Source organism: Simochromis diagramma, unplaced genomic scaffold (assembly GCF_900408965.1).
Source record: "Simochromis diagramma unplaced genomic scaffold, fSimDia1.1 OVJJ01000421.1, whole genome shotgun sequence".
NCBI classification, from domain to species: domain Eukaryota; kingdom Metazoa; phylum Chordata; class Actinopteri; order Cichliformes; family Cichlidae; genus Simochromis; species Simochromis diagramma.
Window position 1 is genome coordinate 8084519 of NW_024387250.1, and position 24846 is coordinate 8109364.

At 43.0% G+C, this 24846-nt stretch overlaps 1 protein-coding gene across 8 annotated transcripts in view; it reads left to right on the plus strand.

The window, feature by feature from the left end:
- The first annotated feature begins 68 nt into the window (after positions 1-68).
- The window catches only part of LOC120714762 (transcription factor COE3), a 67333-nt gene continuing 42555 nt past the window's right edge, over positions 69-24846 (plus strand). For 7 of the 8 annotated variants that reach the window (XM_040001136.1, XM_040001133.1, XM_040001134.1 and 4 more), the window contains exons 1-6: positions 630-760; positions 1050-1206; positions 1515-1578; positions 1873-1928; positions 3831-3904; positions 5580-5648. In XM_040001136.1, the coding sequence (XP_039857070.1) occupies positions 630-760; positions 1050-1206; positions 1515-1578; positions 1873-1928; positions 3831-3904; positions 5580-5648 (551 nt within the window). Of the gene's footprint in view, positions 761-1049; positions 1207-1514; positions 1579-1872; positions 1929-3830; positions 3905-5579; positions 5649-24846 lie in introns of all 8 variants that reach the window. The other variant, XM_040001132.1, reaches the window with a different exon arrangement.

Genomic DNA, 24846 nt, shown 5'->3' on the forward strand with positions numbered 1-24846 from the left:
CTCTCCCGTGGGTTTAGAGTTTTGGCTCCCGGGAAAGATTTCAGTCCTCGGGGAAAGAGGGCTTAGTTTTGCATGTTCCCATCCATCCTGCACGACGCGAAAGGGCCCCTTATCCACCTCTCCTGTGTACTAGGAACACCTCCACTGGTGATCAGCCTTTGCCTGTGTTTGTCTTGTGGAGAAGCAGCAGCACCTTTTCAGGAGTGGGTTTTTTATTCAACAAGAAGTCCTGAAGGTTTTGGATGCGGTGCTTCAGGGATGTGGGCACTTTGAGAGCAGCATCACCCACAAACACAAACAACTGCCATCGATTTTTCTGTGAATAGCACAAAAAAAAAGAAAAAGAAAAAAAAACAGAGGAACAATAGCAACACAAAAAAATCTTGTCTATTGAACAATTCACTTTTCCAGTCTGTGGATACCGCTCTAACTAAGTACAGCACTTTGAGAATTGTTCACATCGGACGGACTGAAGAGGGAGGCAAGACCTGTGGACCGGGTTTTCCCTCGCAAGTCTGAATCGGCTCTCGCTACTTATCCCGTGAAAAAAAAAACCCTGAAGGATAACACGCTTGGACGTTTATTTGCCTAATTTCGCAGGAGGCTCTTTTTCACGCAAATTGTCCTAAATGTTTGGGATTCAGGAAACTATACCGCGGGGTGGGACGACGATGAAGGAGGAACCGCTGGGTGGACTGAACTCGGTCCGCTCCTGGATGCACACAGCTGGGGTGGTGGATGCAAACACAGCCGCCCAAAGGTACGCATGCCAAAAAGCATCTGATTTTTCTCACGCATTCCCTCCTCATCATATCGACCCCTCAATCCCCTGAATACTCTGTATCAATTACGGTCTCCCAATAAATGCCCCCCCTTCGGCTTTCCCTTCTTTCATTACATCAGATTACCCATTATTGTGACAAATCAAGAAATCTCCCCCGTACTCAAGCGTGCTTCTGCATCTCCAATGTTTCCATCAGCTTCTCCATCATCTAGTATCCCCGGTGTCCGGTGCTTAACCGAGATGGTCTCTTGTTTTCTCCCCGCAGCGGTGTCGGCTTGGCACGGGCACATTATGAAAAGCAGCCCCCTTCCAACCTCAGAAAATCCAATTTTTTCCATTTCGTCCTGGCGCTGTATGACAGACAGGGTCAGCCCGTGGAGATCGAAAGGACAGCTTTTGTGGACTTTGTGGAGAAAGAAAAAGTAAGCGGTGTATTTTAGAATACATGCACCTCTCTACATAATCAGCACATGTATCGAAATTATGTACTCAGAAATGGGCAATGGGTTACTAAGGGGAAGTCACGTGTAATATTGATTTTCTTTAAAAAGAAAAAAAGGAAAAAAGAAAAATTCAATTCCTTGATGACAGAGGGTCATTTTAGCATCTAAAGCCGTTTCTCTTCTTTAGCACCAAAACTCTGAATTTATTTTTAAACGCATAGACATGTGGTGGTGATGGGCAGTTGTTTTTCTGATTGCTGATTTTCACAAACTGTTGTTTTCTGCAGGAACCAACCAGTGAAAAAACTAACAATGGGATACATTACAAACTACAGTTATTGTACAGTAACGGTGAGTGAAACTGTCTTTAATATTTTTAGAAACATGTGAAAATCTATCAGTGAGTTTGTCTGTGTGCGTAAAACCACACGTAATAATAATAATAATAATAATTATAATAATTATAATAATAATAATAATAATTATAATATAAAATTATAATCACTATCTGAACTCTTAGATTTTAATGAAAAGTTTTTTTTCTTTTTTCTCTTTTTTTGAGGGTTTTATTATTATTTATTTTCATAAATTCATTACCCACAATTCCTTAAAAATGTAAAAGTGCTCCTCTTTTTCTCTCCCCAGGCGTCAGAACAGAACAGGATCTTTACATACGGTTAATCGATTCCATGACGAAGCAGGTAAGCTGCTGCTGTTACACTTGTTTCTGCGCACAGTGCAAACTTGCCTCGCGTCCACGGTTCACAAGTGGGGGAGGAAAAAAACATTAAAAAAAGCCAAACAAAATCTTAACATGGCGTGTAAATCGTCACCCCTGAGATACATAGACACACTTCTCGGTTTTCTAAAAAAAAAGAAAAGAAAAATCTGCTTGCAAAATGCAGTTGTGGCACAAAATAAAAATCAAATTACAGATGGAATCAGAAGAGACAGCTTCCATTTTGACTGTTTACGTTTGACCATATCATATTGCAAGACCCTAAAGTCAATTTCTCTTCGCCAGAGTTGAGTCTTTTTTTTTTTTGTAGGTTCAGTTTGTCCAGCATTAAAATTTAAACACTACCTCTGCTCCATATGATCCGATTTGACTTTTCCTGCAAAGAGTCAGAGGTGACGGTCTAAACAATTTTTTTTTTTATAAATTGCTTTAAATGTTATATTTATAAAAATAGACATTTAAAAAATTCTGCTCAGGTGTAAACACGTGAATGGCTTTCATAGCGTAAAAATAAACCCCCAAAAATGCTTATGAGTATTTTTTTTAATTTTTTTTTAGATTACCGAACTTAATTATGATTAGGGAAAATAAAATTAGACGCCACGCTTTCGTCTCTCCATATCGTGTTTTATTATTAAACAGAGGATTTAGCTAGAGCTTCCTGAATAGAGCCGTGAAGCCTGGACCACTGGTCACAGACAACATTCCTGTGCGAATGATCCGAGTCAATGACGCAGAACAAGCAATTTATGGATTTCTGTTTCTACAGCTGCAAATAGCCACATAAATCAAACCAATATAGATAATCGCCTGGTTCCCCCGAAAAAAAGAAGAGAGGGGAGGAAAAAAAAACCACAGCAGGTCAAGTAGGACAGCTTTTAGAAGCGAGAGAGAGTGATGCGACCTGGTTCAGATATGTCACTTTTTCAAAGTCATTCTTTCCTGTTGGCATAAAGAGAGTCAGGGGCAAAAAATACAAATTTCATTCTAGGCAAACAGAACGTAAAAATTAAATGCAACCTATCAGGTTTATTTATTATATATATATGTAGATTTTTTTGGCATTATGTGCAATATTTTCTTTATAATTTGTTGCTTTGCTTTGCTTTGCATTTACACTCGGTGCCGGTTCAGCGTACGAGGGAGTAAAGTGTCTATCCTTAGAAATGGTAGAAGGAGGGAGGGATCGAGGGAGGGAGAGAAGAGCGGCAGAACTGATAGCTCCACGCCATCTGTTTCAGCCAATGCTCAAAAATTACTCAACCGTACCGCCAGACACCGCTTTTTATCCACAGAAAGATCATTGTTAGCGGCTCAAAATAAACAACAGATTGCCCATTAACACTTTCCCCCAAATATCCCCAGATTATAAGCATATTGATGACACTTCTATTGGATCTCTCCTTATGAAAATCCCTCTGTTTCCCCCCCTCTCTCTCTTCCTCTGTCTGTCTGTGCCACATATTATCCAGATTAATAAAAAATACAGTTTATGATTATTATTAAATATATGCATTGCTACTTTTATTTTTATATACATTTTTACTATTGCTGCCACAAAAATGTAGAAGCAGTTGATATTTGTGCATTTTTTAATAGTTACATTTAGACAGTCATTTATGTTTATATAAATCAGTATAATTTACAGCACAGGGGAATGCTGGGATTATTTCAACCACATTTCCTATTCAGTATTTGGTCTCATCTGTTATATTGTGTTGCTCTAACATCACGTGTGTTCATGCCCTGATTTATTTTGTTAAACAGTAGCCTAATTATTTGCCAGTTCAAGAGTTTTCTTGATGTGTGTGTTGAAAACGACGGCTGTGTTTTCACTTTATTTCCATCTCATTTTGTTTCAAAGGCCATAGTTTATGAGGGTCAAGACAAGAATCCAGAAATGTGCAGAGTTCTTCTTACTCATGAAATTATGTGCAGGTAAGCGTTATTTTCCTGCTCTGTCCATTTTGCAGATTCAAGCAAAAAGTAATTCCCTCCCCTTCAATAAGTTTTGACACTCATGATGTGATGCAGCGAGCCAAAACTGTCCTGTGGTCCTTCAGCAGCCACAGAGCGAGAGAGAGCTGCTGTCATTTCTAACTTTGATATGATGTGATTCAACTTTGATATGAATATGACAGTGAAAATGAACTGTCTTTTCCAGTGAAGGGGAACTGAATGTGTAATAAACACTCAGTGACAAAGTACATAAGTTGTGGTTTTGTTTTTTTTTATCTTTTAGTTTGTTTTTATATTTTAAGAATTATATATCAGCATGCCAGGGACAATGTGTCTTCTGTTATGCATTAATGCTGCATGCTATGCATCTTTTTTTTTCTTTTGTACTCAATTCTCAGTTGATCCCACCTGTCAACAATGATCAGCAAGCCTTTTAGTGTCATTTAACCACATAAATCTCCACTCATATTGCGCTGCTATTCAGCGGTGTCATTGATACTAAAAGGAAAAACGCCTTTTGTTGTTATTGTTGAGCTCAGCATGAGCTTTGTGAACATTGAATTCGGATACTGTCGGTTAACCGCTCCTTTGTTGCACCGGTGCATTGTTCAAGTTACTGGTTGAGAGCAAGTGCAGCATGAGAGCTGAGAATGATTTGTCTTTTTCCATGCATAAACTCATCACTCACGCTCAATTTATACAAGCATCCATCACTTATTTGTGACACATTGAATATGGTCGTGCTCGAGAGGTAATATATTTTTTTTTTCCAAAGGGAAGTGCATTTTGCTGCTGAATAAAACAACTACTACAACTGCTGCCTATTATCACATAAGAAGATATACATAATGAGAATATTCTTTTGATATATTATCTAATTAAAGCATTTTTTTTTAGCCGTGTAATAAACTAGTTTTTGAATTATATATTTTTTCTCAGTACTTTGCAGCCATAAAACACTTTTTTATTATTGCTTCTAGAAAGTCATGTAAATCAGGGATATTTAAATAGCGTGTGCTTGACTGACAGTAGCTTTGCACAAAATCTTTGTTTTCTCTTTCTGCACCATATGGCATAAATCAATCTTATTCACATATGTTTATATGTTTTCATTTCAAATGGAAGCTGGGATGATGTATTTGTTTATTTTTGCTGTTTTTTTTATTCCAGTCCCAATCAAAGAAGTGAAAGGCAGCTAGCTATAGGCTTAGGGAGGAGATGGTTGAAACATGTGGTGGAAGATAGATTAGTGCTTTTGAGGCCATAATTGATAAATGCCCCGCAGAAATATTGGTTGAGGGTGGCACCTTGCATCTCCCTCAGAAATAGCAGCTTGGCAATTAGAGGTAAACAAAAGCTGAAGCTGTGAAAAGTGACTCCCCTGCCTCCTGGCCCAATCCCCACTCCCCTCCCCTCCAACACTAAGCCAAACAACACAACATGTTGTTTTCACCATTTTTATCAGCCATCAGCATCAATGGAAAGGATAGATTGAGTGAAGGAAATCTCATGGTAATTTTTACCCCCCATATCAAAAGCACTCAGATACGCGTAATACATGCATGTTTTTTTTTTTTTGTGCATTATTTATTTATTTGTATTTATTGTGTAAAGTATCGCTTGCCCTGTAACACACTTTTCTATGTTTTTGTAGCCGATGCTGTGACAAGAAAAGCTGTGGAAACAGGAACGAGACTCCCTCAGACCCAGTGATCATTGACAGGTAGGCCGTGTGCAGCTTTTTCCTTTTCTGTGTTTGCGAACAGGGAATGAGTAAGTGAATGAGTGAGCGTCAGACTGACTAAATGCATGAGTGACTGAGTGGATGAGCAGGCACACGGATGAGCTAGTGAACAAATTAGTCCCCTCCCGCTGTACCAGACGGCCCAGTTGGGCTGACTTGCATCTTACAGCCCACAGTGTGGGAACTGTGGGTGACTCTGTGTGAGTGGCTGAGGGGTGTCTTTCCCAAGTACCTGTGCACTGAGGGGCGGTCACCACCTGGATAGGGTTTGTTCAGTCACAGGTGGTTCAATCACTAGAGGATCATGCTGGGAATACACCTAATTAGCTTAGGCAACTTCGCATTTATTTGGCTGGCTTCCTTTCTTTGTTTATGACAGTGATGCTTACACTGTCAATAGTTGTTTTTCATTGACTGTTTCCTTCGTTCAAGTTAGCTGTGAGCTAGGTGCCATTAAAGCTTTGTTTTAGGAGGGATAAACATTTTATGTCTGCTGTTTTGTTCTGCACCTTCAGGCTAGTTATCTGCCACTTTTATATTACCTTCATCACTTTATAAAGTGGGAGAATAAATGGCCTTCTTCCAGGCGTTGACATTTTCCCTCACACTGTGAAACTATAGGTCTTGGTCAATGTGAATATGTTTAGGTTGGTGGTACGAGGGTGTGCGCGCTTATGTGCTTATGTGTGTTCGGTGGCTATAGAGGTGAGGTAGGGGGTGTAGTTTGAGCGTCGATCTCAATGTAACTCTCACCACGTAGTAGGGAGAGACAGCAATGCTAATGTTTGACTAGCTGGAATCACTGTTTGCTTAGTGGAGAATGCCTGGTATCTGACAGAGGGGACAACTCTCTTATTAGTAATCAAATAGGGCTGAGCAGTTGTTGCTGCCACTCCACTCCAGCGGCTTCTCATGCATCAGGAAGTAGGAGCTGGCTGCCCTGGGAGCCTGGATGGATTACCAGAGCTACTGCTGTCTGAAGTCAAGCTCACAAAGACACACATGTAGATAAACGCAGATGCACACTCAGACAAGGACACAAACGCAGACAGACAGACACCCACACACACGCATGCACATCCTCAAACACACACGCGTGCTGCTTGTATGTCGTTCATGCTGTTGCTGTGGCTGAATGTATCTCAATGCAAGTACAAGAAAACTATTGAGGGTTTTTTTTAGGGCATCGTAAGAGTATAGCTTTTTCCTTTTTTTTTTCTCGCCGGATTGCAAGGATTTCTTAATTCATTAGTCAGGTGCATTTGTTCCTTACAATAGTGACAGCGATAGTGCAAACATTAACATATAACTTGAGACGTCTACGTCTCCTGATTTCCGCCGCTTTCATGTTTGCTTTGTGCTGCTCTGCTGCCTTTTACTGTTTAGAGTTTCGCACGCCATTGTTCTTCAATCTGCGGGACAAAACATGTAACTTAAGTACAATAAGCAAAATGAATGCATGGAGAATTAAAGTCAAGAAGAGGGGTGGGAAAAAAAGAACAGGGAAAAAAGAAGCGGATGGATATTGTAAGCTCAACTGGCTCAGGGAGGGCTCGGATTTTCATTGTGACGAGTCTGAATAGGAGTAGAGTATCCCTTTCCTTGCACAATGAGCAGCTCTGTTGAAACACAAAAGCATATGTTCCTCATTAGACCCTCCCATTGTCTCCATGTCGTAACTATGAGCCCGTCAGCTCACCCTAACAGACCCACACAGGTTCCCAGTGACTGAAGGAGGCTCGCAGAGAGGGGTGCTTGTGAAAGGTTGCAGGGTTTAGCAAGAGTTACGGACACGGCCAGAGCACACTGTAGGCTTGCTATGTAAGCTTATTTACTGCAATTACTTGACTTTTCCCGCTGTGCATATGGGTAAGCTTTTCTGTTAAAGCTTCCATGTTTTACAGCCATTTCTGTTACATCTGTCATTTTCTCATGCACATCATTACAGGCACCTGTGCTGCGGTCGCTGCTGGCAGAAACTGATTATTTCCAATTGAGTAGAACATAGTTGAGTGACATAAACCTAGAGGAGAGGTTTGATTGTTGAATCAGGCACGTCTCATCTGTCTACAATTACAGTATGAAAACCAGCTAGCACTGCCACATTTCCCAGAGAAACAGTAGCATGGCCGAACCTTAAGAAACAGATTTGGAGTGAATCATTGATGGCGTTCATTCTCTGTAACATTTTCCCAGATGGTAAGAGGGGAAAGCGCACACAGCTAGCTGGCATCTAGCAAGACATTAACTGGCATTCCCATGGATCTGGCATATCCAACGGAGTTTGGGAAACTTATCATTCCAAATGTGTCCTATTTTCCTGCGGTCAAGCCAGACATCTGTTTACCCTATTTTCTCTCAGAGTTTTGATACAGATTTTCACTCAGGTTTTTGAAGAGGAAGGATTCTCTTTAAAAAAAAAAAAAAAGTTGGTTAGATATAGGCCCAACAGCTGTCACAAAGTTTCAGCACTGCTTGGTCTTTAAATATTTCAGCACTTACATTTGATGCCCTTGCATAATTCATATTAATTTTTGGATGAAGAAAGGCCCTATTTTTGCTGCATTTGGGTGGGTTTATATGTGCTACTAAAGTTTCAGTGTCTTTTGCAAAAGTCAGTTCGTATTTTGCTCTACAAAAAAGTCGATTCACTGTTAAGAGCATGAGCACTCTTTTTCCTTTCTTCAGACATCAAACCAGAACCTAAAAAAAAAAAAAAGTAAGTCAGTCCGTGCTTGTTAAATAAAGGAAACAGCCACTAATTGTAGCATTGTTGCTATGATCACATAGCTGTACACTTTGCTATGTCTCATTTATAAATCCAGCAGTGCTACAGTTGTCACATTTATAAGTTAATGGTCCTTTAAAGTAAGTGGGAGTGTAGGCTGATTTAACTGGTAATTTAAGTCTTTAGAAATATAGTGATGAGGCACCCAATATCTGATTAGATGGTTTTCCCATTTACAGTACACATATAGCCAAACATAACTCAATTTACGGTGACTCCTCTGGTTGGGTATCTGCCTTCACTCTCTTGCATATTGACTTTGTCCTCTCTTGTGTGAAAGATTAGATACATTGTTCCGGCTTACACATGGATTTTGTAATAAGACGGCACATGTTGTTGAAAGAGGAGAGAAAATGACTCATTCTGACTGTCAGGGTTCAAAGGTCACATTTTACACAGGGATCTCGAGCAATTTATGCAAGTAGCATTGAAACAGACACGCGGCAAATGTGTTAGGAGCGTGTATGAATTTGGATTTTTTTAAGGTGTGTGAGTTTACGCTGCCATTCACCAACAGATTCTGGACATATCTAAACATGTCAGCTTCATTTATTCCAGCGGCTACGGCCCTCCCTTTCACTTCCTGTCACAAAGGTCAAAGAGCACTGACCTTTGGAGTGCAGCCCAGCCACTGAATAATTCATGACATTGACTTGTTTTTTCCCCTTATTTTTCCCCTTGTCTCTTTCTTTCTCTCTCTTTTTTTTTTTGGTCAGCACACATGGTTGTGCTGTGGGAGGCTTTTATTCATTTAGCTCATTTATAAAGGCCTCACCGCACCTGTTCGTGTGTTAATGCAATTAAATTTTTGCCTAATGTAGATTTTGCTTAGCTTTCTGTTATGTCCCTCATTAGTGAGCCTGTATTTTCTAAATGACTTTGCGTTATCGTTCATTTGTGGAACACCTACGAGGTCATTTCCCAGAGTGCACTTGACTTGTTGTCAAGTTGTTTACCAGAAACAAAAGACCGCAGCCTTAGAACGTCTCGCATGTGGTTCCCTCGGCCTTCTAAGAAACAAATCGGAAAATTTGTGCGCTCCCATCTGGTTTGTGCAAAACCGTGATTACCTCCAAAAGCTGAACAAATGCCAGTATTTATAAGGTCAGCCCTTTATGTGGAAATGTGATGTAAATGAGAATCAGCGAAAGGGGACATTAAACAAAATTAAATTCATTGTCTCCTTTAATGTCATTTACATTTTTGGCTAAGCCCTGGACTGTCAAAGAGGATTTCTAAAACCATTTTAATTGCACATCAGCATTGGAAAAGAGGGTGTGTTTTCACTGAGCGGCTGACTTGATAACCTGCAAAGAGAAGTCTGTTTATGAAGTGCCTAAATGACATGTTTTCACTGCATCTGCAGAGGGGCAATTAAGATGGCACTCGGTAGGTAGTGTTAATCTAACACCATCCCACCATCCATAATGAAAATGATGCAGTGGATAGGGTCACTGTTGTTTTGATTTAGAGTTGATTGCTGCAGGTGTTACTTTTATTTCTCTTTTTAACATTATACCACTGAGCTGTGGGATCTTTAGATTTTACAGTGAGTCATTTAAAGCTGTTAACATGTATAGGAAATGCTCTGTTATTATATTTAAACACGCATGCAAACACCTGCAAATGTCTTATTATTTGCGGCTTAATAAAATATCCATCTTGCTGTTGGATTTATGGCTGTGTTTGGTGTAATTCGTGTGACAGATGTGAGTTTTTCACGCCCATTGAGAAATGGGAGAATAAACTGGCCACCCCTGCCTAAGTCGACGTGATGTTTGAGTGAAGCCTGTCTCCTCCCGAGCCAGAGTAGGAAGAGCAGGAAGTGTTGAGAGTGAAAGCTGTACTTGGCAGCCCTCCTTTGGCTTGCACTTGCCGAGAAATGAAACCCAGACCCTCTCTGCAGCCCCAGAGCCAGAACCTCCTTCCCAGTGCTCCAACATCCAGGATTGGGTAATACTGTTCACTAAGCAAAACATTACCTCAAATTATACTCGCCCTGTTTTCTATTCCCTCCTCCCTCATGTCGGTTTTATCGCAGTTTGTAAATGTCAAGACACGTACAAAGACGCACAGTATAAATGATATTTTCCAAATTATGCTCACATGTTTGGGTTCACATGAGTGGCGGCTGAATGTAACGTGGTGCCTGACGTTCCCGAGGGAGACCCACCTCACTAGGGTAGGATTCCCCAGTGGCATCAGCTAATGGCAAGACTTGACAACAGCAGAGAAGCCGGGGGTGTTGTGTTTTACTAGCGCTGAGCAGGGGTGATGACTTTAACATGTGTGCAGAGAAAGACGGAGATGTTTGTGTGGCGTGTGTGCATGTGTTTTGTGTGTGTACCTGCATCTCTGAGTGTGTGCACACACTCGCGTGTGTGTGTGTGTGTGTGTGCTGTGCTAAAGAGAGAGGTGTGCAGTACGAAAGTGGCGCGGGCCAACAGAGCGACGGATTCGGCTCCAGCTTGACGGCAGTGAAAGACGAAACATGGTTCCACATGTGTTGAGAAAGAGCAGTCCATCTGTCCATTGAGACAACCCCTCCCCCCCTCCAACCCCACCCCCCTTCTCTTTCCCTCTTTCCTTCTCTTCCTCTCTCCTTCTCTAGCTGCCCGAACCACCCACCCCCTCCACTTTTTACTCCCCTGGTTCACTGCTGACAGAAACAAGGCCAGAGCTGGGGTGATGGGATGAATGCTGGGCCAAGAGCAACACTGGACCTTGTATACACACAGTTACACACGCACACACACACACACACGCACACACACACACAAGCCGAAGAGGAGTAAGAAAAGGTTATCAAAGATTTTATATTTATTTATTCACTTGTTTTTTTTGTTTTTTTTGGTGTATGTCTTTATATGTTGTTAAAGTTTGCCATCTTTATTCGCCGACTTGTTTTTCCATAGTTTTCATGTCCAGCTGCGGAGCGATCATTTATTTTGATATTATGAGCGAAAACACTCTATCGAGATTTATTCACTGTTCCCCGACACACTGCTGCAATAAGCCACCGTGGTGAAAATCCTACATTATTGAAATTAAATCTGAGGTAAATAAAACATGCCACTCTTTCTCAAATATTTAGCAGCTCTCCTTTATAATTAAACTTTGTAGCTGTTGTGATGATGTTGTTTGGTTCCTTAAAGCATTAATGACGCAAGATCTTTGTCGAACAGCTCCCGATTCTGTGAATCACATTTAGGTCACTCAGACCTATGTGTGTGTGTTTTTTTTCCTTTTTCCTTTTTTGTGCTATTTTTTCAGTTGAAAAAGAGTCTCCTTTCTTTCTCTTGGCATGTTCTTACTCCCATTCAATCCTTATTAGGTTTCCCCTAATTGTCAAACAAACTGTTGGGTCAACCTCAGTCGTATCTGGCCGTAAAACAGCACATTAGGCCCTGGTGAGGGATATATGTGGTATTTCATCGGAGACGGAGTAATGCTGGGGTTTTATGGTTAAGTACCAGTTCACGCCCACGCCATTTGTTTCGCATTAGAGTGGAGGTTTTGTAAATCAGATCAATATGTTCGCTGAGATGTGATTCCATGTTGGGATCTCCCGAGTCGTTCTTTCCTCAAGTATTTTTCTTAGGGGACTGGTTGTCGATGCACACTCCTCTGCTCCCCCTCCCTGCCCATCCTTCCTTTTTCCCCTACCTCCGTCAGTCCCTCCCTCCACCACCACCGCCGCAATCTTTTTCCATTTTCTGAATGTAGCAATTTGTAGTGTGACACAGGCTAGATTAGGATGGGAAGCAGTCTGAAGATTTCATCGGACATGGTCCTGCTCCCGCTGGTGTGAGGTCACAGGACAAAGATGGGGGGAATTCAGGGATAGGGTCATCAGTTACCTCGGGGAAACGAGCTGGTCTGCTGGCTGCTCTGTTGGCCCCAGGGGTGCCTGGGATGTATCGGAGGAGAAGCCCCAGAGAAAGAACCCTGAACCAGTGTCATTTATTAAAAGTGACAAGTTATTTCTAACTATAGCTCTGTTTTTATTGTTTTACAATGCTGTCATTTGGAACAGTGCCTCTCTGTTCAGGAATCACAAACAAGTGATGAATGAACCAGGTGACCAGCTTTTTTACCATACACACATGCTCGATGCTCCTCTGCAACACACGCGCGCTGTTAAATGATATTTTGTGTCTCATTTCTGTGGTAAATTAAACAAATGTGCAGGTTTAATAAAGATCGACCCCGTGATAAGTGTACTAAAAACATTTCACCATGCACCAGATTTTCCTGCAGGACATTTGTTCAGTAAATTAATAACAGCTTACAGTATGCATCTCAGCTTGACCTCTGCATAATCAGTACCAGGAGTTCTGCAGAATATGACCACACTGTGGTGTGTGTGTGTGCACAGAGAGTAGATATTCAGCTTTTACTGTTTCAGTTGTTTTTCTATTCTGGGTTTTATTTATAAAAATCATAAAGTTCACAGTAATAATGGCATATTTTTTTACTGTTTGACCAAAGCTCTTCATTGAGGGTCACTGAGGTACTCTGCTCCCCATCTTTTTTTTTACTGCCTGCCCCAACTGCGTTAATGATATATGACAGAAATTTCCTTGTGCTGGTTCAGTGGCAAGAAAGGTCCTGGCTAGTCTATATCAATCCATCTGACTTATGTTCCCATGTCTTGAATTACCGCTTGATGGAAACCTGCTGTGGGCTTCTCTTGCCAATTGAAATCAGATCTCCTCCACAGCCTGGTGTGATATTGATCCATATTCAACACCCAGGCTGCAGATCGATCAGTATTGATTTACAATAAAAAACACTCCTCTGCTTGTTCAGCACTGCGATCGATACTTTAAAGTAAAGGGGGGGAAAAAAATTTAAAAAGAAGAAAAACAGGGCTGTTCTTTCTACCATGCAGCGACCAGCTGGAATATATTAAAAAATATATATGAAGAGATGTTTCATTTCATTAGAGGAGTGCGAGTTTAAGTGACCAAACCTTGACCACGCCAGCAACCGGCAACCACGTCTGCAGTGAACAATGATCCTCTCCTGCTCATGTGAGACAAACCAATAAAAATGGTTTAACAGGATGACACTTCTATAAGGACTCATTTATTGAAGGAGGTGTGTCTGTTTCTGAATTAGTGGCACATCTGCACTGCAGTGGGGAGTGCTAAAACTGTCATATCAAATCTTTCAGAAAATTGAAATGGAATGCTAAAAGTGGTGGATCGCTTGAGCTTGATTTCAGCGTGTTAACACGGTGACATGATTTCCTGCGGTTTGATATTAATTCATGTCTCATTCTCTATCCCACCCGCACACACACGCTGGGCCCCTGCCTTCCACACGGTCATCATTAGGACCCAATACAACACCGAACACACTGGAACAGACTAACAGGACCTATTGAGCTCCATCCAGATCCACTTTCCTCCCTGTCACATCTTAGTCCTAATCTCTCGGACTTCCTCTTCTCTGCCAAATAACTGTTCCCATCCAGCAGGTCCCAGCTTTGGCCCGGGCTGCCAACATCTGAAAGTTATTATCCCCAATCTCTGACATCCAGGAGTTTACAGTTATATAATGATGGGGAAAACCACATGTCCCCAGAGGCAGAGAACATTTTTGAGATGCCTCCCCATCTGTTTTGGGGGAGCTGCCCATTTTGGGCCAAACTCAGAATGGCAGGCAGGCAGATATTTTTTGTAATCTTTTATTTTCGACCACTGGAACAGGCCAGTCTGGGAGTCATTATATGGGGTGATAAAGCAAATCCAATTGGGTCAGGTTCCCCTCCACACAGTGCTGGTGGCACCAGCTCTCCCTGCCTCACTGCTCGTCTGACTGTGTAAGTGGTGGTTGTTTGTTTGTCCTAGGGAGGCTGGGCTGGGGACTAATGCAAGCCCCGGGGCCAGCCAGGTCGGAGGCGACGGTAAACCCGAGCTGCCTGGTGCAGCAGTGCTCCCTCGCTGCTGGCTCGGCCTTGTTTGGACTGCAGCTCCGGTTTGCTTTCTTAGAGGGAAGTTGAGCCTCCGTAATCACTGAACCTTTTGCTTGGGTGGGGAGTGTAGCTGAGACCAGAGGGAGCGATGACATAGGTCCACAGAGGCCCGGCCTGGTCCACCCCTGCTGCTCTTAGCATATTTATTTTCTCTTCTCATTGTATGGTTTAAGTCACACATATTATGTTCGGACTTTATGCACGTGCATAGGCACTCAGATGGGATAAGGTGCATAGTGCAAAGCTGTAGGCTTTGTTTTTACTAATAATGCCAGGGATTAGTGACTTGCTGACCTCAGTGTAATCTTTATTAGTCTATTAACCGCATAGTCTAGCTATGAAGCCTGATTGGAGAAGAGCCGTACTGACATGCAGCTCAGGCTAGCAAGAATCACCTGCTATTCTTAAGTTGACACTATTTTAGATTATAGCTACATAAATGTATGTGTCTGCTAAAGTGTTTCAAAATTTTACAGATTTAGATCATTTAAGACCTCCACACTGCCCCCTGGGCACCCCTCAAAAATGTTTTATTCAGCATCACCACTCTGTTCTGTTTTGTTACGTTATTGAAATGGGTTGTCGAGTCGAATAGAGTCAACCTGGTGCGCCAATCTCATTGTAGCCAGTGGAGAGTGAAAGCCATCTCTGCAGCGTAGGCTCACCAGAACACACACAGAGATTGGACAAGGGGGGCAGCGAGAGCGAGAGTGCGTCCTCCAGATGGAGATCCCAGATATGGGGGAAAATGTCCGGGCCATTTTCCAGGGTTTCCATAATGGGAATCTACCCCTTGCTTGGTTATTAAGTTGTGCACACAAGGCGGAGAGAGATGGAGAGGAGAGGAGATAAGGGCAGGCGAGACGAGAGATGGACAACCTGCGTGCCGTCACCTCTCTATTGTAAGTGTCAAGCAGACCCTGTTGGAGAAATCGCAGGTCATGTGGACAGATGATTGTCAAAGCTCCACGTTGATATAAAGCTTTGAGATTTTCTTTGAGCAGCTAAGGTGCATTAGATTTGTTTTTGTTTTTTTGGGGGGGAGAGGGAGAAAGTATGAGGTTCAGGTCAGGAAGGTCAGATCTGGGGGTCAAAGGGTCACAGCCTCTTTGGTACCTGAGTAACCTCACATGGCTAAGCCATTTCTCAAGCTCCCTGAAATGATGGCGGGGTGCAGAGAGGAGGGGTAAGTTGAAGGGGTGGGCAGGAGAGTGATCTATCAGCGGCAGCAGGAGACATGCAGACAGCATGGCAGCTACTGCAGCTAAACAGAGTGAGACAGATAGGCAGAAGTCTCTCATACGTAACACCAGGAGCTTTAAGAAGACAGCACTGAGTGTTATGGATGCTTGACATTGACCTCTTATACACAGAGTGTGTATTTATCAAGGTTGTAGGACAACGGTGTATTTGTTTGTAAATTATTTAGTTCACTGGGTGAAATGCTGTTTTCCTCACATAAAACTTGCCACTTTTGTAAGATAAGAACAATCTGTTTCTAGCCTCCCTTTTGTGCTTCTTGTCAACCTTTTTTTCTACAAGGCTTAGAATTTAGGTGATCATATTTTGAACACTGTCACTTCTATCAAGTCAAATCTACTTTAAAAAGAGGGGAGGAGAAAAAAAAAAGCTCTGAAGCTTACATTTTTCTCGAAGAGAAATATTTGTGTACAGATAGGCCTGTCATTCTGTGAAACAGCATTCATGATTCTTTTATTGGTGCTCAGCCATCACCCCCTCTCTTCCTCAGTGGAAAAAAGGCTAGTCTACAAAGTGGCTTTTTGTCGTTTGAGAGAAGTAAACTTCATCAGGTCGACGGCGAGGTGTGCTTCACATGTCACTCAGTCGAGCTCCCTCCTAATGAAATGCTGCATACAGATTTCTGCCTGCGGGCTCAGGGGGATAAGACCGTGGTAACAGAATGAAACAAACCCCTTCCCATTCCCTTCACTCACACACAAACACAGACACACATGCAAAACACACATCCACAAACACACATTCATGCCGTCGTATACACACACACACACACTCTTGCTGGAGAGCATCCATGTGAGGAGATCCAAATCTGCAATTTATTCAAATATTGATATTTCTACTTGTCAGGAGAAAGGTGCCTTGAAATTTCCTCTGAGTACTCCTGTCAAAAAAATAGCAGGAAATATGTCAGATAATTCATAAATGGAGTTCAGCGCTGCAAAGTCAGTTGGGAACAGCAAAATATATATATGCTTGTCAATGAAGAATAGGAGCAATATTACAGAGCCTGCTGCTCATTCTTCCATCATGTCAAGCAAACAGCTTTTGCAGGCCCAAGTGTATGTTTCACAGTCTGTGTGTGTATTTGTGTATATGCATGTATATTTGTATATGTCCTCGTGTACGTACATGTATATGTATATTTATGCATGTGAATATGTTTGTGCTTAGGCTGTGTTGTGACTCCCACTTAGATCTGTTTGTTATCTTTTTCCATCAAGACACTCCATTTCCCGCCCTGATGCAGCCAATGGGAATATGTCCTTTTTTTTCTCTCTCGCAGAGGTCCGTAACCGGACGCTGGCCTCCATGTGGTTTGAATTAGGGCCCCTGAAACTGTGAAGGACGCCTCGAATGACGTGAGGCACTTGCAGACCAAATTCCATTCTGCTGAATGGTGGAGAAAAGAACTCTCCGGAATCCTCCGAGATTTTTTGGCTCGGGCACGTCAGCGATTAAAACAGGGCGGAAACCAATAACTCAATGAATCATGGGGCAACGTCCCATGAAATCTTTCACTGCTCTGTCACACCCTCGTGCAAACCCAGATCAACTCAAACTCCGCTGATTAGTCGTTTTTTTTTTCTTAAGTGGAAAAAAAATAGACAAAAGTCTTGTTCTTTTCTTCTGCTCACTGAACAGAACTTCGACAGTTTGAGCAGAAAAGGCACGTCTCTCCCTTACCTCCCTTTTTTCCTTCACCTTCGTCCCATTTTTGACAAAGTGTGTGCTCACCGATGATGCATCGCTTGACCACGTTGTGCCAAGGCAAGACAGAATAGGACTCCACATATCTCCTTTGGTCATGTGATGCCATAGTTCATAGCAGTTGATGAGATGCAGTTTGGCACAGCTTGGGACCCATCTGGGAGATGCAGATACGCAGACATGAGAAGTATTTTACAGCAATGCATCTGCGCGCTTGAAGAGCTATTTAGCATATGCTGCTATACAAGAGAATTTGCTTTGCTGTTGCCAGCTGCAGATTAGTCCTCATTTCTCAAAAATCCGACAGAACAGCTGATCCGTAGTCACAAACAGCATTGAGTGCTGTCCAAAAACTAATACATGTTAATATTTTGCTTAACTACATCAGCGCTGTCTCAATCATAAAATAAATCAAGGAAAAGCAAAGTGTAATTTCGGTTTTCCTCGTATCAACAATAACAGTGTCAAGCGGTGCAGTAGTGCTGCTGCCTGCACTGGCCGTTTTGTTTCTGTTAGCTCCAGCAGAAGTCAGAGCCCATGCTGCTGCTCTAACTCAAGTGGCTGATATGTTAGGCCATCTAGGGCATGGCAGGCGGTTGACAGTCCATGCAGCCTGTCTACCCACAGGACATCTCCACATAGTGTGTCCACAGTGGGGCCAGTGCTGTCATCTGGGCCCACTATGGACCACTGCTCTGCTGACAGTGAGAGGGTAAACGTTTACCACCTCAATCCCCCATTAACTCGGTGAAGGCACTTCGATCCTCTGTGAAAATAATGATATTGATTGGAGCTTGGCTCTACAAACGAAACGGTTGCAACTAAAAGAGGGATGGGCCCTTGCATTAGAATATGGGATTTTCGAGGATAAAAGAGTGTTTGGATCTTGTTATATTTTTCCTCTCCTCCATCTCCCTCAAGCTTTCCCCCCACCTCCTCGTCTCCTCTCTTTCTGCATTTTTATGTGTGTGCATGTAGTGTGAGAGCCTGTGCGTCTCCTAAGATTACCCTCCGCTATCCCCGCAATCAAACAACAAATGACAACATCATTGCTCAGGCCTTTCAAAATACAACACAAAAAGTGTGTTGTAGCTACATTAACTTGCAACAACCCCCTAATAGACCCTTGTGGGTTTTGTATCTCTCCCCCTTCTCTCTCCTCTCTTCTCTCTGCTAGGCTGTCACATATCCACCCCCCTCACAGTGTGAGCCTCCGAGCCCCGGTGGAGATCAGGAGCTCCCTGTCGGAGGTGCTTTGTCACGTAGCCCAGGGAGCGTGGAACTCACCCAGAGCTGTTGAACAAACACAAGCACAGGGGCTGTCAATAGCAGCTCCGCAAACTAATTGCCTGTCAAATGAACCACCCTCGTTAAGCTGCCCTCACACACACACACGCATATGCACACACTTGCGTGCGCTGTGACATTCATGCGCTCACACACGCATGCACACACACCCGCACACAAAGCCGATTTGATTCAAAGAGTAGTGATACCTTGTTAGAAGAAAAGACACACGAGTGGCACTTCTCTGTTTGCCGTCTTGTTTCTTCAATCGTTACCAGCGTGTGTAGTGCAGTCACCGTGAGATTGCCTTTTTGTTATTATTAAAGGGAACATAGCATTGTATAGTATAGCTGATGTAATCCAAAGGCATTCCACGCACTCTACAGTATATCAGCTGGTGTAATATTTCTGTTTTTTAAACCACTCATTAGATGGTAGCAGAGCTCCATACGCCAAATGTTATTGTTTTTGTGTTTGTTTTGCTTCTTTTTTTTTTTTTCTGTAGTCATTAGGCGGTAGCAGTGGAGTGCCCAGCGCCTTGTCTGGGTGCCTGTAACAGTGCTGTCGGATTGACACAGCTGGGGAGAGCAGCTTGAGGCTGCACGCTCAGGAATACACAGGGGTGTTCAAAGCCCCTCTCTGAATCCTGATCAGAGCGCTGCCCCGGCCAACTGATGGCCTATTAAATATACATGCGCAGAGGTCAGAGCTGGAGGTCCCGGCTTCCTCCCAGCCATGTGCACTTAAGCGGAAGGGCTGGGCAACAATAAAAACCTCCTCTCTCTCCAGCGAGCTCTCCCCTGACACCCTCACCTCCAGTGTGTACGTCAAGTACAGTACTCACCTAGCGCTATATTACAACCGCCTTTGTGAAAAGGCCAAATGATGCATTTTTTACATGGTTATTATATATTTATATTCAATAACACCAAGGACCACTCTTGTGTCTGTCTGTCTCCTGTTATTTTTCCATTGTCACTGATAAATAGCCTTGCTCACTACAAGCATACAGACAGTCGGAAGTGATTCCATATCCACGGTCTTTGTAGACTGAGACAAGGAGGTAGAGGGAAGAGCCCCGTAATGGCTAGTCATGATTAACATATTCAGAGTGACACTCTCTCTGTGTTCGTTCGTTAAGCCTGGTCTGTCTGACTAATGAAGTGGAGCGGCAGTTTATCAATTAATCCAGCGCTGAGCCATTTGTGCTGGGGATATTGCTCGTGCTGGGCGTCACAGTGATCCAGTTTGGTGCCCTTTAACCCCTGTGAGTGTCCAACAAGGCAGGACTGCGCGACAATGACAGCAAGACACACAAGTCCACAACTGGAGGTCTTCTAAACAGGATTTGTGCCTGCTGCTTGTCAGCAAAATGCAGAGGAGCGAGTGTGGATTTATTGGGTAATAGGATCATGAAAACAGATCTCTACAAACTAACAGTGGAGGTTTTCAGCATTCTCAGACTTCGCATAGATCATAGCAAACAACTTAGTGCTGTCTCTATTAAAACAAGCCCTCCCCTGCCATTATCTTTCCCCCCACTGCTCCTTCCTCCATTTCACATTGTTTGTGTTCATTAAGACATGGGCGACCTGCCTTATCCACACATCAGACCAAGCTCTCAAGAGTAATTGCAATGGTCTCGCAGAGGATAATGTGGTTTAAACTCAGTATAGCCTGTCTATTAGGAGAGACATGATGGCAACCACAAATAATAAAGAACTATTTATTCCTCTCTCTGTGACGCTAACTAGGTAACATATCAAGCCAGCGCCGCTAAGGGTCTCTCTTACTGTCAGAAATGGCACCCTTCATCCATTCCCAGTGGCCCTCGCCTCGACATCTCTGCTCTTCATTTTCTACATGAGCTTGGTCATAAATGCACACACACCTCATATATATTTGATAGTTAATATTTATCCTCACTAGGGAAGTGCACTTTACATGTGGTAACATACGATTACCTGCAATTCTTATAGCAAAGCAACAAAATCGATATGGATATATAATTCATGACACAGAGGCTATCAGTTTTTATGGCTCTCTATCCAGGCTCATTAAAGTTTTATCGTAATTGACTGCAAGCAAGAGTTTTTAAGGCATGTTTCTCCCTCACTTTCTAACTTTAATAATTAAGTAAAGTTTAATTGGTTGTATTTTGAAGCACCTAGTGGATGATAGGAGTCTCCCAAATTCAGAAGCATGAATTATAGAGTGATATGTTATGCATTAACCTGTCAGTTAGTTCATTTGTTAAGGCAGAAAAGTATGGTCCCAACCCCCCGAATCACATCCAGAAATCGAATAACTGGCTGGGCCCTTCAAAAAATTCCTTTTTATGTCTCTCATTGCTGTGTTAATGTAGTGACATGATGCTGTCACTCAGAATGCTCCCATCAACCGCCAACCCCGAATCGACTCCCCTGATTGGTGGTCAACTTGTTCTCTTGAAGGGAGATTGACAGACGGAAAATTGCACTCTCAGATTTCACCCTTCATTCGTTGCAGTTGTTCTTCCACTCGTCAACTCTCCGCCATGCCTGAGACAGACAGAGGCTTTATCCATTAGCTGCTGGCTTGGCGGGTGGGTGGGCAGATTGAGGCGGGATGGAGGAGGAGATGGGGGTAGGAAGACAATCCTACATTTGAGCACTCTGAGGGAAAATCAATCATGTCATCATAAGTGAGAAGTATGGATGAATTTCATCAGCTGGTTCCTGTCCTGTTCACGCCGCTGGCTTTCTGACTGGCCTGTCCCTCTGATTGGCTTTCTCAGTGACCCTTAAATCCGAAAAGGGAGAAGATTTTGAAAACACTTTAATAAGAGAAATCGGACAGCAGTTTCAGGGTTACAATTTCCCACTTTGCCTGCTGCTACACTGTGGGAAACCTCAAGTGGTTTCTCTTGACAAAGTGGTAATAGATTTACCATATGATTCTGGGCCAAACCAGCATTAGGCAGTTGTGTAAGAAAATGTTTCTCAACTATTTTCCGTCCACAGCAGATATGATGAAGTGTTACAAAGGGCACCGTCACTCTGCCACTGAAAATGTATTTTATAATTTCCCCCATCATCTCGCAAGGTCACCGATGAGCACTAAAAGCACCATAGGTACAGGGTGTGAAGCAATCAAAAATGGATGAAAATGAAGACATGGGAATCACAGATGAGAAATTGACAGCCGTTTACAGCCTTGTTGTTGATGTGAGTGACAGAGTGAGGGAGAAAGTGAGAGGGAAAGAGTGAGAAGGAGTGAGGGGGGAAAGGGAGAGTTAAAGTGGTGATAAATTTAATGGAAAAATCAAATACAAAACAAATTCATTCCTCTAAACTTGATGCTTCACTCGTTCTTTTCTTGGCCTGTGCTAAGCCTTAGAATAAACTGTCACTCCTTATCGATCGCATCTGAATTGTTACCGAGATTTCTGAAAAGTAGTCTTGACACACACCCCGCGAATAGTAATCTTGGGAGATGAGAACATCCAGAGTGAACAGCTAACACCCCTGACTTAAAATAAAAGAGGCTTTTCTTTTCTCCCCTCTTCAAATCCGAGCTAATACACTTTGGTGAATTACAAATTCAGTGATAAATATGCTCCGGTGAAAGAGGTGCCCTTGCTGGATTTTATTGTCTTTGCCGGTAACTCGGAATGCAAGGGGTAGAGGGGGGGTGGGGGTGGTGGAGGCTTACTATTTTGTCATGGGGGTTGTTTATGAACAGCAACTGAGCATGAAATGTTTGTACACGATTTGTTTGCCATTTGTGATGGAGATGACATGATCAAAAAATCAATTCACTTCACATTTGATTTCCAGCGCGCGGTTAAATGACTGCTGTCGACAGCATCCACTGAAATTCATGTATCATGGTATGGTTCATTATATTCTGATGGTGTATTAATTATGGCTATAGATAGAGAGCTCTGCTGTGAGTGGTAGCCTAGCTGCTGTGTGCCAGGGGGAGCTAGCCTGAGGAGGAAAGCTACGCTTGTATCCACTCATCCCTCAGCTGACAGGCCTGCTCCAGGAGAAAAGGATTTCTCCGGATTGAGTGCCATTTTCTCTTCTTTAACAAGGAAATTAGTGTGTAAAGGAGATCTGTCAGGATAAAGTGCAGCTTGACTGCTGCCGCCCTCCCCTCCTCTCTGTCTTCCTTTCGCGCCCTCCTCTCTCTTTTTCCTCCATCCTGTAGCTTGCTCTCCACCTCTCTCTTGCTTTCCCTCTTTCTTTCTGCCTCAATCCCGTCTTTCTTTTTCTTTTCCTTCTCCCCCACTCAATGGCTCCCTCAGGGGATCTTCCTTGAGCATTAGCAGAACACATCCAATGTCCCAGCTACATGATTTCATGATATGATTTGTACCGGGGATTTGCAATAATCCGCAAATAAAGTTGAAAGTGAATGACTCTCAATAAGAGACGCAGACAAGCAAAACCAAACCTTTTAAGATTTTCTTTATCTTTAATGGCATGAAAAATGAATTTGTTTTACATTAGATCACAACAATTTAGCAGTGGCCTGGGTATATTGTTTTGTCTTTGGCTTTTATGATCACGATTAATTCCCGCGCAGAAATCTCAGTGATATACAGAATACATTATTCGCTCATTTAAATGTGCAGCTCCTCTGCAGCTGCAGAAAACTCGGTAGCTCATTACACATTACCAATGTATGCCTGGGAGTTGGAGTAGGCATGTTTCTCACTTGTAGTCAAAGATGTGGTATCTGGCGCTTCAGCGGGATGTCATGAATTGACGATGCGAATAAACTCTGGTGTCATCTCCACAACACCTGCTTCATTCAACTCTTGTTAGTCCATTCGACATTAGTGAGAACTAACTTTTTTACCTTGAGTAGATGGACAGGGATGAGCCCCACTGGCACATTTTAATAAGTCTGCTTCAAAGGTGTAGGGTGTGAAAAAAAATCAAAACATCCTGGGTTAATTTGAAATGTACTCTGCATCTGTGATGGGAAACAGCCTCACAGGTAAGTAAGGGAGACAATTAGGGAATATCCGTAAGTGCAGGCGCTGCATACTAAAAAACGCAAATCACTATTTCCCCATCTGGCCCCTACTGTGCCGAGAACTGCAGCTGAGGTCCGATTTCACCCGTCAATCACGGCCTCCTCGCTGTGGGGTGTGTGTCCTGGTGAGAGAGCCTACCCCCAAGTCATTAGCACACACAGTCAAACTGTACTGAGAACTGCCCTGCACCGCTCTGCTCTGCACCACGGTTTAAATATCCCCAGCCTGTGACAGGATCAGTTTAGCGATCTGTAGGATTGATCTCCTCTTTAAAGTTTTGCCTGAGGCGACTCTAATTGGGAACGAGGCTGCCTCCCACTCCCCTCACTCCCTTAACTGTCAGTCTTGGCTTTGTTTACTGAGGACATGCCCAAACCTATTTACTCAATAATGAGGAGACGTGGTGGGGATGCTGCTGATCACATTGAGGCCCCCAGCGGGACTTCTGCATGCTGGGAAGGGCGGGAACATCAGTTTAGACTTTTTGAGCTAGTAAAAGTTAGCATACGCCGTCACTATAATGTAGTATAGTGGATATTTTTTCATCTCTTGTTTTCTCATCTGGCGCTCATTCCTTGATTTGCAAAGCACTTGTCTACCTTTGGGAATTTATTGTTTTTTCCCTGTCATGCCATGCAGATAGCTAAAATAGAACTGCATTTAAAAGGCCTGAGCACATAAGTAGTACCATTTCAGACATATACAGTATAGTGATCACCATATGTTTTCTGCCATCTAGAAAGGATTAAAGCAGGCCAAAAGCCCACTCGAAACATATGAGGTATCGCCTGTGTCTTACCGTGGCGGAGACTATTCATGATTGGAGTGCTCTGGCCCATTGGGCCTTTTCCCCATCTCTTGTAGTGGATTCCTTAGATTCTCTCTCTCATTTAGGTTGTTTTCATTTGCACTGAATGACAAAGGCTTTGGTGTGGATGGCGAGGCCATGGAGTCCATTGATGCCCATTGGGATTATGAATGATGAAGTGGAGAAGCTGCTGCTATCAGAGGGACACAACACTGCTCTTAATAGAAAAGCATTTAGAAAGGCAGCAGGGAGGAGGTGGTGGTGCTGGGGGCTTTCTGACACTCCACTGATAAGAGGTGGCTCTTCAGAGGTGGT